This window comes from Mobula hypostoma, chromosome 2, assembly GCF_963921235.1.
Source record: "Mobula hypostoma chromosome 2, sMobHyp1.1, whole genome shotgun sequence".
In the NCBI taxonomy this organism is placed as follows: domain Eukaryota; kingdom Metazoa; phylum Chordata; class Chondrichthyes; order Myliobatiformes; family Myliobatidae; genus Mobula; species Mobula hypostoma.
This window is the reverse complement of record NC_086098.1, coordinates 145,824,944-145,838,000: the sequence shown is the minus strand read 5'-3', so window position 1 is coordinate 145,838,000 and position 13,057 is coordinate 145,824,944. Positions and strand designations below refer to the sequence as shown.

Genomic DNA, 13,057 nt, shown 5'->3' with positions numbered 1-13,057 from the left:
GGTGAAATGATCGGACAAAGTCAGCATGGATTTGTGAAAGGAAAATCATGTCTGACGAATCTCATAGAATTTTTTGAGGATGTAACTAGTAGAGTGGATAGGGGAGAACCAGTGGATGTGGTATATTTGGATTTTCAAAAGGCTTTTGACAAGGTCCCACATAGGAGATTAGTGTGCAAACTTAAAGCACACGGTATTGGGGGTAAGGTATTGGTGTGGGTGGAGAATTGGTTAGCAGACAGGAAGCAAAGAGTGGGAATAAACGGGACCTTTTCAGAATGGCAGGCGGTGACTAGTGGGGTACCGCAAGGCTCAGTGCTGGGACCCCAGTTGTTTACAATATATATTAATGACCTGGAAGAGGGAATTAAATGCAGCATCTCCAAGTTTGCGGATGACACGAAGCTGGGTGGCAGTGTTAGCAGTGAGGAGGATGCTAAGAGGATGCAGGGTGACTTGGATAGGTTGGGTGAGTGGGCAAACTCATGGCAGATGCAATTTAATGTGGATAAATGTGAAGTTATCCACTTTGGTGGCAAAAATAGGAAAACAGATTATTATCTGAATGGTGGCCGATTAGGAAAAGGGGAGGTGCAACGAGACCTGGGTGTCATTATACACCAGTCATTGAAAGTGGGCATGCAGGTACAGCAGGCGGTGAAAAAGGCGAACGGTATGCTGGCATTTATAGCGAGAGGATTCGAGTACAGGAGCAGGGAGGTACTACTGCAGTTGTACAAGGCCTTGGTGAGACCACACCTGGAGTATTGTGTGCAGTTTTGGTCCCCTAATCTGAGGAAAGACATCTTTGCCATAGAGGGAGTACAAAGAAGGTTCACCAGATTGATTCCTGGGATGGCAGGTCTTTCATATGAAGAAAGACTGGATGAACTGGGCTTGTACTCGTTGGAATTTAGAAGATTGAGGGGGGATCTGATTGAAACGTATAAGATCCTAAAGGGATTGGACAGGCTAGATGCAGGAAGATTGTTCCCGATGTTGGGAAGGTCTAGAACGAGGGGTCACAGTTTGAGGATAGAGGGGAAGCCTTTTAGGACCGAGGTTAGGAAAAACTTCTTCACACAGAGAGTGGTGAATCTGTGGAATTCTCTGCCACAGCAAACTGTTGAGGCCAGTTCATTAGCTATGTTTAAAAGGAAGTTAGATATGGCCCTTGTGGCTACAGGGGTCAGGGGGTATGGAGGGAAGGCTGGGTTCTGAGTTGGATGATCAGCCATGATCATAATAAATGGCGGTGCAGGCTCGAAGGGCCGAATGGCCTACTCCTGCACCTATTTTCTATGTTTCTATGTTTCTATGTTTGTCAGGCAGGATTTTCCTTTAAGGAATCCATGCTGAGTTCTGCCTATCTTGTAATATGCCTCCAGGTACTCTGTAACCTCATCCTTGACAATCGACTCCAACAACTTCCCAACCACCAATGTCAAGCTAACAGGTCTATAATTTCCTTTTTGCTTCCTTGCCCCCTTCTTAAATAGCGGAGTGACATTTGCAATCTTCCAGTCCTCCGGAACCATGCCAGAATCTATCGACTTCTGAAAGATCATCACTAATGCCTCCGCAATCTCCACAGCTACTTCCTTCAGAACATGAGGGTGCATTCCATCTGGTCCGGGAGATTTATCTACCTTTAGACTATTCAGCTTCCTGAGTATTTTCTCTGTCGTAATTGTGACTGCGCACACTTCTCTTCCCTGTCACCCTTGAGTGTCCGGTATACTGTTGTCTTCCTCAGTGAAGACCGATGTAAAATACTTGTTCAGTTCCTCTGCCATCTCTTCATCTCCCATTACAATTTCTCCAGCATCATTTTCTATCGGTCCTATATCTACTCTCACCTGTCTTTCACTCTTTATATACTTGAAAAAGCTTTTAGTACCCTCTTCGATATTATTTGCTAGCTTCCTTTCATAGTTAATCTTTTCTCTCTTAATGACCTTCTTGGTTTCCTTTTGTACGGTTTTAAAAACTTCCCAATCCTCTCTCTTCCCACTAATTTTTGCTTCCTTGTATGCCCTCTCCTTTGCTTTAACCTTGGCTTTGACTTCTCTTGTCAACCACCATTGCATCCATTCGCCAGACATGATTTTCCTTTCACAAATCCATGCTGACTTTGTCCGATGATCTCACCGCTTTCCAAATCTGCTGTTATCACATAGAAACATAGAAAATAGGTGCAGTAGGCCATTCGGCCCTTTGAGCCTGCACCGCCATTTATTATGATCATGGCTGATCATCCAACTCAGAACCCTGCCCCAGCCTTCCTTCCATACCCCCTGATCCCCGTAGCCACAAGGGCCATATCTAACTCCCTCTTAAATATAGCCAATGAACTGGCCTCAACTGTTTCCTGTGGCAGAGAATTTCACAAATTCACCACTCTCTGCGTGAAAAAGTTTTTCCTAATCTCGGTCTTAAAAGGCTTCCCCTTTATCCTCAAACTGTGACCCCTCGTTCTGGACTTCCCCAACATCGGGAACAATCTTCCTGCATCTAGCCTGTCCAATCCCTTTAGGATTTTATACGTTTCAATCAGATCCCCCCTCAATCTTCTAAATTCCAACGAGTACAAGTCCAGTTCATCCAGTCTTTCTTCATATGAAAGTCCTGCCATCCCAGGAATCAATCTGGTGAACCTTCTTTGTACTCCCTCTATGGCAAGGATGTCTTTCCTCAGATTAGGGGACCAAAACTGCACACAATACTCCAGGTGTGGTCTCACCAAGGCCTTGTACAACTGCAGTAGTACCTCCCTGCTCCTGTACTCGAATCCTCTCGCTATAAATGCCAGCATACCATTCACCTATTTCACCGCCTGCTGCACCTGCATGCCCACTTTCAATGACTGGTGTATAATGACACCCAGGTCTCGTTGCACCTCCCCTTTTCCTAATCGGCCACCATTCAGATAATAATCTGTTTTCCTATTTTTGCCACCAAAGTGGATAACTTCACATTTATCCACATTAAATTGCATCTGTCATGAATTTGCCCACTCACCCAACCTATCCAAGTCACTCTGCATCCTCTCAGCATCCTCCTCACAGATAACACTGCCACCCAGCTTCGTGTCATCTGCAACCTTGGAGATGCTGCATTTAATTCCCTCATCCAAGTCATTAATATATATTGTAAACAACTGGGGTCCCAGCACTGAGCCTTGCGGTACCCCACTAGTCACTGCCTGCCATTCTGAAAAGGTCCCGTTTATTCCCACTCTTTGCTTCCTGTCTGCTAACCAATTCTCTATCCACATCAATACCGTGTGCTTTAAGTTTGCACACTAATCTCCTGTGTGGGACCTTGTCAAAAGCCTTTTGAAAATCCAAATATACCACATCCACTGGTTCTCCCCTATCCATTCTACTAGTTACATCCTCAAAAAATTCTATGAGATTCGTCAGACATGATTTTCCTTTCACAAATCCATGCTGACTTTGTCCGATGATTTCACCGCTTTCCAAATGTGCTGTTATCACATCTTTGATAACTGACTCCAGCAGTTTCCCCACCACTGACGTTAGGCTAACCGGTCTATAATTCCCCAGTTTCTCTCTCCCCCCTTTTTTAAAAAGTGGGGTTACATTAGCCACCCTCCAATCCTCAGGAACTAGTCCAGAATCTAACGAGTTTTGAAAAATTATCACTAATGCATCCACTATTTCTTGGACTACTTCCTTAAGCACTCTGGGATGCAGACCATCTGGCCCTGGGGATTTATCTGCCTTTAATCCCTTCAATTTACCTAACACCACTTCCCTACTAACATGTATTTCGCTCAGTTCCTCCATCTCACTGGACCCTCTGTCCCCTACTATTTCTGGAAGATTATTTATGTTCTCCTTAGTGAAGACAGAACCAAAGTAATTATTCAATTGGTCTGCCATGTCCTTGCTCCCCATAATCAATTCACCTGCTTCTGTCTGTAGGGGACCTACATTTGTCTTTACCAGTCTTTTCCTTTTTACATATCTATAAAAGCTTTTACAGTCAGTTTTTATGTTCCCTGCCAGTTTTCTCTCATAATCTTTATTCCCCTTCCTAATTAAGCCCTTTGTCCTCCTCTGCTGAACTCTGAATTTCTCCCAGTCCTCAGGTGAGCCACTTTTTCTGGCTAATTTGTATGCTTCTTCTTTGGAATTGATACTATCCTTAATTTCTCTTGTCAGCCACGGGTGCACTACCTTCCTTGATTTATTCTTTTGCCAAACTGGGATGAACAATTGTTGTAGTTCATCCATGCAATCTTTAAATGCTTGCCATTGCATATCCACCGTCAATCCTTTAAGTGTCATTTGCCAGTCTATCTTAGCTAATTCATGTCTCATACCTTCAAAGTTACCTCTCTTTAAGTTCAGAACCTTTGTTTCTGAATTAACTATGTCACTCGCCATCTTAATGAAGAATTCCACCATATTATGGTCACTCTTACCCAAGGGGCCTCTCACGACAAGATTGCTAATTAACCCTTCCTCATTGCTCAAAACCCAGTCCAGAATAGCCTGCTCTCTAGTTGGTTCCTTGACATGTTGTTTCAAAAAACCATCCCGCATACGTTCCAAGAAATCCTCTTCCTCAGCACCTTTACCAATTTGGTTCACCCAATCTACATGTAGATTGAAGTTACCCATTATAACTGCTGTTCCTTTATTGCACACATTTCTAATTTCCTGTTTAATACCATCTCCGACCTCACTACTACTGTTAGGTGGCCTGTACACAACTCCCACCAGCATTTTCTGCCCCTTAGTGTTACGCAGCTCTGCCCATATCAATTCCACATCTTCCCGGCTTATGTCCTTCCTTTCTATTGCGTTAATCTCCTCTTTAACCAGCAACGCCACCCCACCTCCTTTTCTTTCATGTCTATCCCTCCTGAATATTGAATATCCCTGAACGTTGAGCTCCCATCCTTGGTCACCCTGGAGCCATGTCTCTGTGATCCTAACTATATCATAATCATTAATAACAATCTGCACTTTCAATTCATCCACCTTGTTACGAATGCTTCTTGCATTGACACACAAAGCCTTCAGGCGCTCTTTTACAACTCTCTTAGCCCTGATACAATTATGTTGAAAAGTGGCCCTTTTTAATGCTTGCCCTGGATTTGTCGGCCTGCCACTTTCAGTTTTCTCCTTACTACTTTTTGCTTCTACCCTCACTTTACACCCCTCTGTCTCTCTGCACTCGTTCCCATCCCCCTGTTGTGAACTAACCTCCTCTCGTCTTGCCTCTTTAATTTGATTCCCACCCCCCAACCATTCTAGTTTAAAGTCACCTCAGTTGCCCTCGCTAATCTCCCTGCCAGGATATTGGTACCCCTAGGATTCAAGTGTAACTAACTCTAGCATTTTCCCCACCACCGATGTCAGGCTTACTGGTCTATAATTCCCCGGTTTCTTTCTCCTTCCTTTTTTAAAAACTTCACATAATACTCCATATTAGGCCTCACCAACATCTTATATCATTTCAACATAACATCCCAACTCCTGTACTCAATACATTGATTTATGAAGCCAATGGTGCAAAAATTTTCTCTCTGCCCCTACGTATCCGTGACATGACTTTCAAGGAATTAGGGATCTGTATTTCCAGATTCCTTTGTTCTACCACACTTATCAGTGTCCTACCACTCATGGTGTAAGATCTATCTTTTGGTCCTACTGAAATTCAACAACTCACACTTGTCTGCATTAAATTCCATCTTCCATTTTTCAGCCCATTTTTCCAGCTTTGATAATCTTCCTCGCTGTCCACAAACCCCCAATCTTGGTGTCATCTGCAGATTTGCTGATCCTGTTAACGACACTATCATCCAGATCATTGATATAGATGACAAAGAACAATGGACACAGCACCGATCCCTGTGGCTTTCCACTAGTCACAGGTCTCCGGTCAGAGGCAACCATCTACTACCACTCTCTGGTTTCTCCAATTGTCTAATCCAATTTACTACCTCATCTTGAATGCCAAGCAACTGAACATTCTTGACCAATTTCCCATGTGGGACCTTGTCAACTGCCTTGCTGAAGTCCATGTAGACAACATCCACTGCTTTGCCTTCATAAACTTCCTGGTTAACTACCTCACAAAATTCTACAAGATTGGTTAGACACAACTTACCATGCACAAAGCCAATATGACTAATCAGTCCTTGTCTGTCTAAATACTTACATATCCAGTCTCTTACTCCCAGTAACTTTCCCACCACTGATGTCAGGTTCACTGGCCTGTAATTTCCTGCCTTATTCTTGAAGCCGTTCTTAAACAGCAGAACCACATTAGTTACTCTCCAATCCTCCAGCACCTCACCCATGGCTATGGATATTTTAAATATCTCTGCTAGGGCTCCTGCAATTTCTGTACTAGCCTCCTACAAGGTCTGAGGGAATACCTTGTCAGGCTCTGGATATTCATCCATCCTGATTTGCCTCAAGACAGCAAACACCTCCTCTTCTGTAACCTGTATAGGGTCCATGACCTCACTGCTGCATTGCCTCACATCGATAGCCTGTGTGTCCGTCTCCCGAGTAAATATGCGTGCAGTAACTCCATTTAGGAACTTCCCCAGCTCTTTTAGCACCATGCATAGATTACCAGACTGATCCTCCAGAAGATCTTTTACTTTTAATATATCTGTAGAAGCCCTTAAGATTCTCCTTCACCTTGTCTGCTAGAACAACCTCATGCCTTTGTTTAGCCCTCTTGATTTCCTTCTTAAGTGTCCTTTTGCATTTTTTATACTCAAGTACCTCATTTGTTCCTGCCTGCCTATTTCCTCAAATAATTTCAACAGATTTGTCAGGCAAGATTTTCCCTTGAAGAAACCACATCCTTAATAATGGACTACAATGTTTTCCCAACCACTGAAGTCAAGCTACCTAGCCCATAATTTCCTTTCTTTTGCCTCCCCCATTTCTTAGAGTGACATTTGCAATTTTCCATCCTTCAGAATCAATCCAGAATCTAGTGATTCTTGACAAGATCATGACTAATGCATCCAGAATCTCTTAAGCTAGCTTTCATAACACCGGGGCGTAGTCCATCTGGCCCGGGTGACTTACCCATCTCCAGACCTTTCAGCTTTTCAAGCATCTTCTCTTTATTAATAGCAAATACACTCACTTCTGTCCCTTGACACTCTCAAATTTCTGCTATAGTGCTTGTGTCTTTCACAGTGAAGACTGATACATAATACTTGTTAAGTTTATCTGCTATTTACCTTTGCAGTATCATTTTCCAGTAGACCTATATTCACTCACACCTCTCCTTTATTCTTTATATACAGTATCTGAGAAAACATTTGGTATCCTCTTTTATATCACTGGCTTCTTAGTTGCCTTCTGTTGGTTTTTAAGAGCTGCCCAATCCCCTAACTTTGCACTAATTTTAGCTATATTATACACCCTCTCTTTTGCTTTGACTTTTTTTGTTATTGACATCCCTAGTAAGCCATGATTGCCTCATCCTTCCTTTAGAATACTACTTCTTCTCTGGGATGGATCCATCCTATGCCTTCCGAATTTCTCCCAGAAATTCCCATTGCTGTTCTGCCATTGTCCTTGCTCATGTCCTCTTCCAATCAACTTTACCCAGCTCCTCTCTCCTGCCTCTGTAATTCCCTTTACTCCACTGTAATACTGATACATCTGACTGTATCTTCTCCCTCTCAAATTGCAAGGTAAATTCTATCACATTATGATCACTGACTCTTCAGGGTTCCTTTTCCTTGAGCTCCCAAATCAAATCTGGTTCATAACACAACACCTGATCCAGAATTGCCTTTCCCCTATTGTACTCAACCAAAAGCTGCTCTAAAAAGCCATCTTATAGGCATTCTACAAGCTTTATTTTTTGAGATCCATCATCAACCTGATTTTACCAATCTACCCGTATATTGAAATTCCCCAAGAATATCACAACATTGCTCCTTTTACATACGTTTTCTATCTCCTAATACCACCTGCCCCCTTTGAAGGTGAGTGAGTTGAACGTCTTGTTCACCACCTAGCAGGGGAACTTCAGACTAAGCCTTTCCAGTGAAGTAGTGATGCACAGGACATTTGCCCACTATCTCCCTACCTATCACAAACACCAACATTCTTACAGTAAGCTTACTAACCCTTGCACTTCACGCTTTGCACACTCTCATCCGCTCATCCCAGATTCCAGTATCATCTACATTGTGACATGTACAGCAGCTAAGTAAACTTCCAACCCACACGTGTTTCAGATGTGGGAGGAATCTGGAGCTCCTGGAGGAAACCCACGTGGTCACAGGGAGAACATGCAAACTCCACACACAGTTGAGACTGAGATTGAACTCAGGCCACAGGGACCGTCAGGGTGTGTCTCTACGAACTGTGTCAGTGAGCTCCTGCATTGGATGTTCACAGCACAGGCTGCTCTCCGTTGCTGAAATGGAAAGCAGACTGGGTGTGTGCTGGAGTACAGCACTGGCACTCAATCCACAGAGTTGGCTTTGAGATTCTTGCTCCTTCGATCCTTTATTCATCACCTCAGTCCCACACTGTCAGTCTGAGACCTTACATAGTGTGGCGCAGCAAACAGAATTCCACAGAGCCTGCAAACTGGAAATTGAACATCTAGAAATGTGCTTCGAGTTAGATAGCATCTGAGAATAACAATGATGGGAGTTAATCCAAATACATCTGAGGTAATGCAGACACAAGAGAATTGGAGCAACAAAGAGTCTGCTAAGGAACTCAGCAGGTCGAGCAGCATCTGTGGTGGTGGTGGGGGTGGGGAAAGAATCATTGATGTTTCAAGTTAAATCGCAACCCAAATCAGGTCCTGAAGCACTGACAAATCCTGCCAGTCCCACTGCACAGATGCTGCATGATACACTGAGGTACAGCAGATGGGCTGGCAGTGTAGTTTGGGCTTTCTAATACTGGCATATGTATACAGTAAACAGCAGGGAGAATATCAATCTGAAATGTTATAGTCATTCGGCCCAACTCATCCATGTATACTGGCAGTATGTATACAGTAAACAGCAGAGAGGATATCATTCTGAAATCTTATAGTGTATGGAAACAAGTTCTTCAGCCCGACACATCCACGTATACTGGCAAGATGCATACAGTAAACAGCAGGGAGGTTATCATTCAGAAATGTCATAGTCATTTGGTCCAAGTTGCCCATGCCAACTGAGAGCCCAATCTTGCTAATCACATTTTCCTGCATTTGCCTAATATCCCCCTGATCCACATAACTGTCCAAATGTTTTTTAAACACCATGATTGTACCTGTATTTACCACTCTCCTGGCAAGCTTGTTCCACATATCCACCACTCTCTCTGTGAAAAACTCAGATCCCCGTTAAATCTTTCCCATCTCACTGTAAATCTATGATCCATGGGTTTAGCCTCCTCTAACTTAGGAAAAAGACTACGACCACCTATGTGTCGAAGCCTCTCATACTTTTATAAACCTCTGCAAGGCCGCCCTTAGCCTCCTACATTCCAGTGAGAATAAAGCCAGCCTATCCAATCTCTCCTTATAACTACAGACCTCCATTCAAGACAACACCCTGGTGAATCTCCTCTGCACGCTCTCTAGTGCTACCACCTCCTTTCTACACTGTGATGACCAGAACTGCATGTTGTAAGCGTGGCCTTGCCAAAGTGTGATACAATTGTAATGTGATCTCCCAATAACCCTTGCTCCCTATGAAGGTGAGTGAGTCTGCATTACTTCTTCTTCACTACCTTGTGTCAACATTTCCCGGGAATGATGAACTCATTCCCCTACATTCCTCGTACATCAACATGCCTGAGGTCACTGCTGTTTACTGAATCCACCTGGCCAATATTAGTCCACTGTATACGTATTCCCTCACACGTGTTTGGATTGTTCTCAGATGCTGCCTATCCCAACAAGCAGTTCCACTGTTATATTTCAGATTTGCAGGATCTGCGAGGTCTAATCGTGAACACTGCTAATGGTGAACTGAAATCGCAGATTTCTCTGTGCTGCAGAATCTGTGACTATAATCATTACCATTGCTAAACTGAATGCCATGATACCAAAGGACAGAAATTAATCACAAAACATTAGCTGCTGGAAAACTGGCAAGCGGTGCGTACTTGCAAGTGACTTTTGTGTGATCGGCAACCATGTCCCAGTGCTGCTGATTGTTAGAGACCTCGATGTAGAAACTGTAGCTGCGGTCATCACAGTCCCATAGGAGCAACCTGAAGGGGAGAGAGAGACATCACATCCTGGATCATGGATGGAGGTATGATCAGTACATCTGCAGATGACACGAACATTGGTTGCATTAGGTTGCCCAAGGCTACAGCAAGATCCAGTCAGATGGAAAGTTGTGCAGAGCAAGTGGGTGAGGAGACAAGGTCCCACATGATAGGCTGGTCCAGAAGGTTCAATCAGATGGGATCTGGAGTGAGCTGGCCAATTAGGTACAGAATTGGTTTGATGGGAGGAGTCAGAAGGCGGTCGTTGGTTGTTTTTTAGATTGGAGGAGTATGATGAAGGCTAGCTGTGTGCTTCAAAAGTCCATGCTGGGCCTATTGTTTCTCATCTCTGGATAAAAACGTACACAGGTAAGCATGTGGATTACATTAAAATAGGTAGTACAGTAGACAATGAAGGGGGCTATCAAAAATTACAGGGGGATCTTGACCAGCTGAGTAGATCGGCTGAGAAATGGCAAATGGAGCTTCACACAAATACATAGGTTGCATTTTTGAAAATCCAGTCAAAGTAGGACTTTCAGAGTCAATGGCACAGCCTCAGGGAGTGTTATAGAACAGAGGGACTTTGGAGTACAAGTCCCCTGAAGGTGGATTCATAGTTGGATAGGATAGTGAAGAAGGGTTTTTGGCATGTTGCTTTTCATCCGTCAGGACATTAAATATAGAAGTTCGCAGTTCATGGTGCAGTTGTACAGGAACTGCACGGAGAATTGTGTTCAATTTTGGTCATCCTACCATAGGAAAAGATGCATTAAAGGTTTAGAGTCATAGAGTTATATGTTCAACTGATCCATGCTGACCAAGATGCCCCATCCATTTGCCAGCATTTGGCCTAAATCTTCTAAATCTTTCCAATCCATGTAACTATTCAGTGTCTAAAAGATGTTGCCAGCACTTGAGGGACTGAGTTATAGGGAGAGGTTGGACAGGCTAAGGCTTTATTCCTTGGACCATAGAAGACTGTGGGATGACCTTCTCGAGGTGTATAAAATTATGATGGATGTACATAGGGTGAATGCATTCAGTTTTTTTTTGCAGGCCTTGGGAATCAAGAACAAGAAGGCGTAGGTTCAAGGTTAGAAGGGAGAGATTTAGTAGGATCTTGAATGGCAACATGTTTTACACAGAAGTTGGTATCTATGTGGAATGAGCTTCCAGAGGAAGTGGTTGAGGCAGGTACACTAACAACTTTTAAAAGATTGTTGGACAGCTACATGGGTTGGAAATGTTTGGAAGTTTATGAAACAAACACTAGCAAGGTAGATCTAGCTTGGATGCGACTTCCTGGTTGATATGGACCAGTTGAGCTGAAGGCCTCTACTATCAAGGTTTATAAGAGTATGAGGGGCACAGACAAAGCAGGTGATCATAGCTTTTTCCCTCATAATAGCAGATTTTAAAATAGAGGGCACAGGTTTAAGTCATGAGGCTAAAGGTTTAAAAAGACCTGATACATAAAAGGATGATGGGTATATGGAATGAGTTGCCAGAAGAAGATAGGCACAATTACAATGTTTAAAAGACATTTGGTCAGGTACACAGACGTAATATGTTTAAGGAGGTTATGGGCTAAATGTAGGTAAATGGGGACTAATTTAGGAAAGCATCTTGGGTGGCATGAACTGAGGGCTTGTTTCTGTGCTGTACTACTTTAGGGCTCTACAAGAATTAAGTTCCATCTGCCATTCCAATTAGAGCCATAGAGACAACCCAGAAACAGGCTCTTCGGCCCAGCATCTCCATGCTGATCTTCAAGTACTCATTGATATTTATCCCATTTACCAGAACTTGACCATAAGGTTAGGTTCAGTACTTCTTCTCTTGTCAGACTGGCTACAAAAACTCTCCTGGATACATTCCATCTCCTCTAAGTCTCTTAATCTTGAGGTGATCCAAGTTAACATGGGGAAATTCAAACCAGCTGTCACTATAATCCTGTTACTTCTTACATCTCTCTGCAATTTGCCAGCACTTCCATCATTAGCTCTGGTAGCCCATTCTAAACACCCACCACTTCTATCACTACCTCTGGTGGCCCATTCTAAACACCCACCACTTCTATCACTACCTCTGGTGGCCATTCTAAACACCCACCACTTCTATCACTACCTGTGGTAGCCCATTCTAAACACCTATCACTTCTATCACTATCTGTGGTGGCCCATTCTAAACACCCAACACTTCCATCATTAGCTCTGGTAGCCCATTCTAAACACCCACCACTTCTATCACCACCTGTGGTGGCCCATTCTAAACACCTACCACTTCTATCACCACCTGTGGTGGCCCATTCTAAACACCTACCACTTCTATCACTACCTGTGGTGGCCCATTCTAAACACCCAACACTTCTATTACTAACTGTGGTGGCCCATTCTAAACACCCACCACTTCTATCACTACCTGTGGTGGCCCATTCTAACCACCCAACACTTCCATCATTAGCTCTGGTAGCCCATTCTAAACACCCACCACTTCTATCACCACCTGTGGTGGCCCATTCTAAACACCTACCACTTCTATCACTACCTGTGGTGGCCCATTCTAAACACCCAACACTTCTATTACTAACTTTGGTGGCCCATTCTAAACACCCACCACTTCTATTACTAACTGTGGTGGCCCATTCTAACCACCCAACACTTCCATCATTAGCTCTGGTAGCACATTCTAAACACCCACCACTTCTATCACTACCTCTGGTGGCCCTTTCTAGGCACCCACTACTCCCCGTGTGGGGAAAAATGTCCCTCAGCTCCTTCAAACTTTCCTCCTCTCACTTTAAATACATG

General features: G+C 43.6%; 1 protein-coding gene across 2 annotated transcripts in view; it reads right to left on the bottom strand.

The window, feature by feature from the left end:
* The window catches only part of btbd9 (BTB (POZ) domain containing 9), a 265,995-nt gene that overhangs the window by 8,305 nt on the left and 244,633 nt on the right, over positions 1-13,057 (bottom strand). The window contains exon 9 of one of the 2 annotated variants that reach the window (XM_063040844.1): positions 10,137-10,244. The exons of the other annotated variant lie outside the window; for it this stretch is intronic. Within the exon in view, the coding sequence (XP_062896914.1) occupies positions 10,137-10,244 (108 nt within the window). The remainder of the gene's footprint in view (positions 1-10,136; positions 10,245-13,057) is intronic. 2 annotated transcript variants of the gene reach the window in all.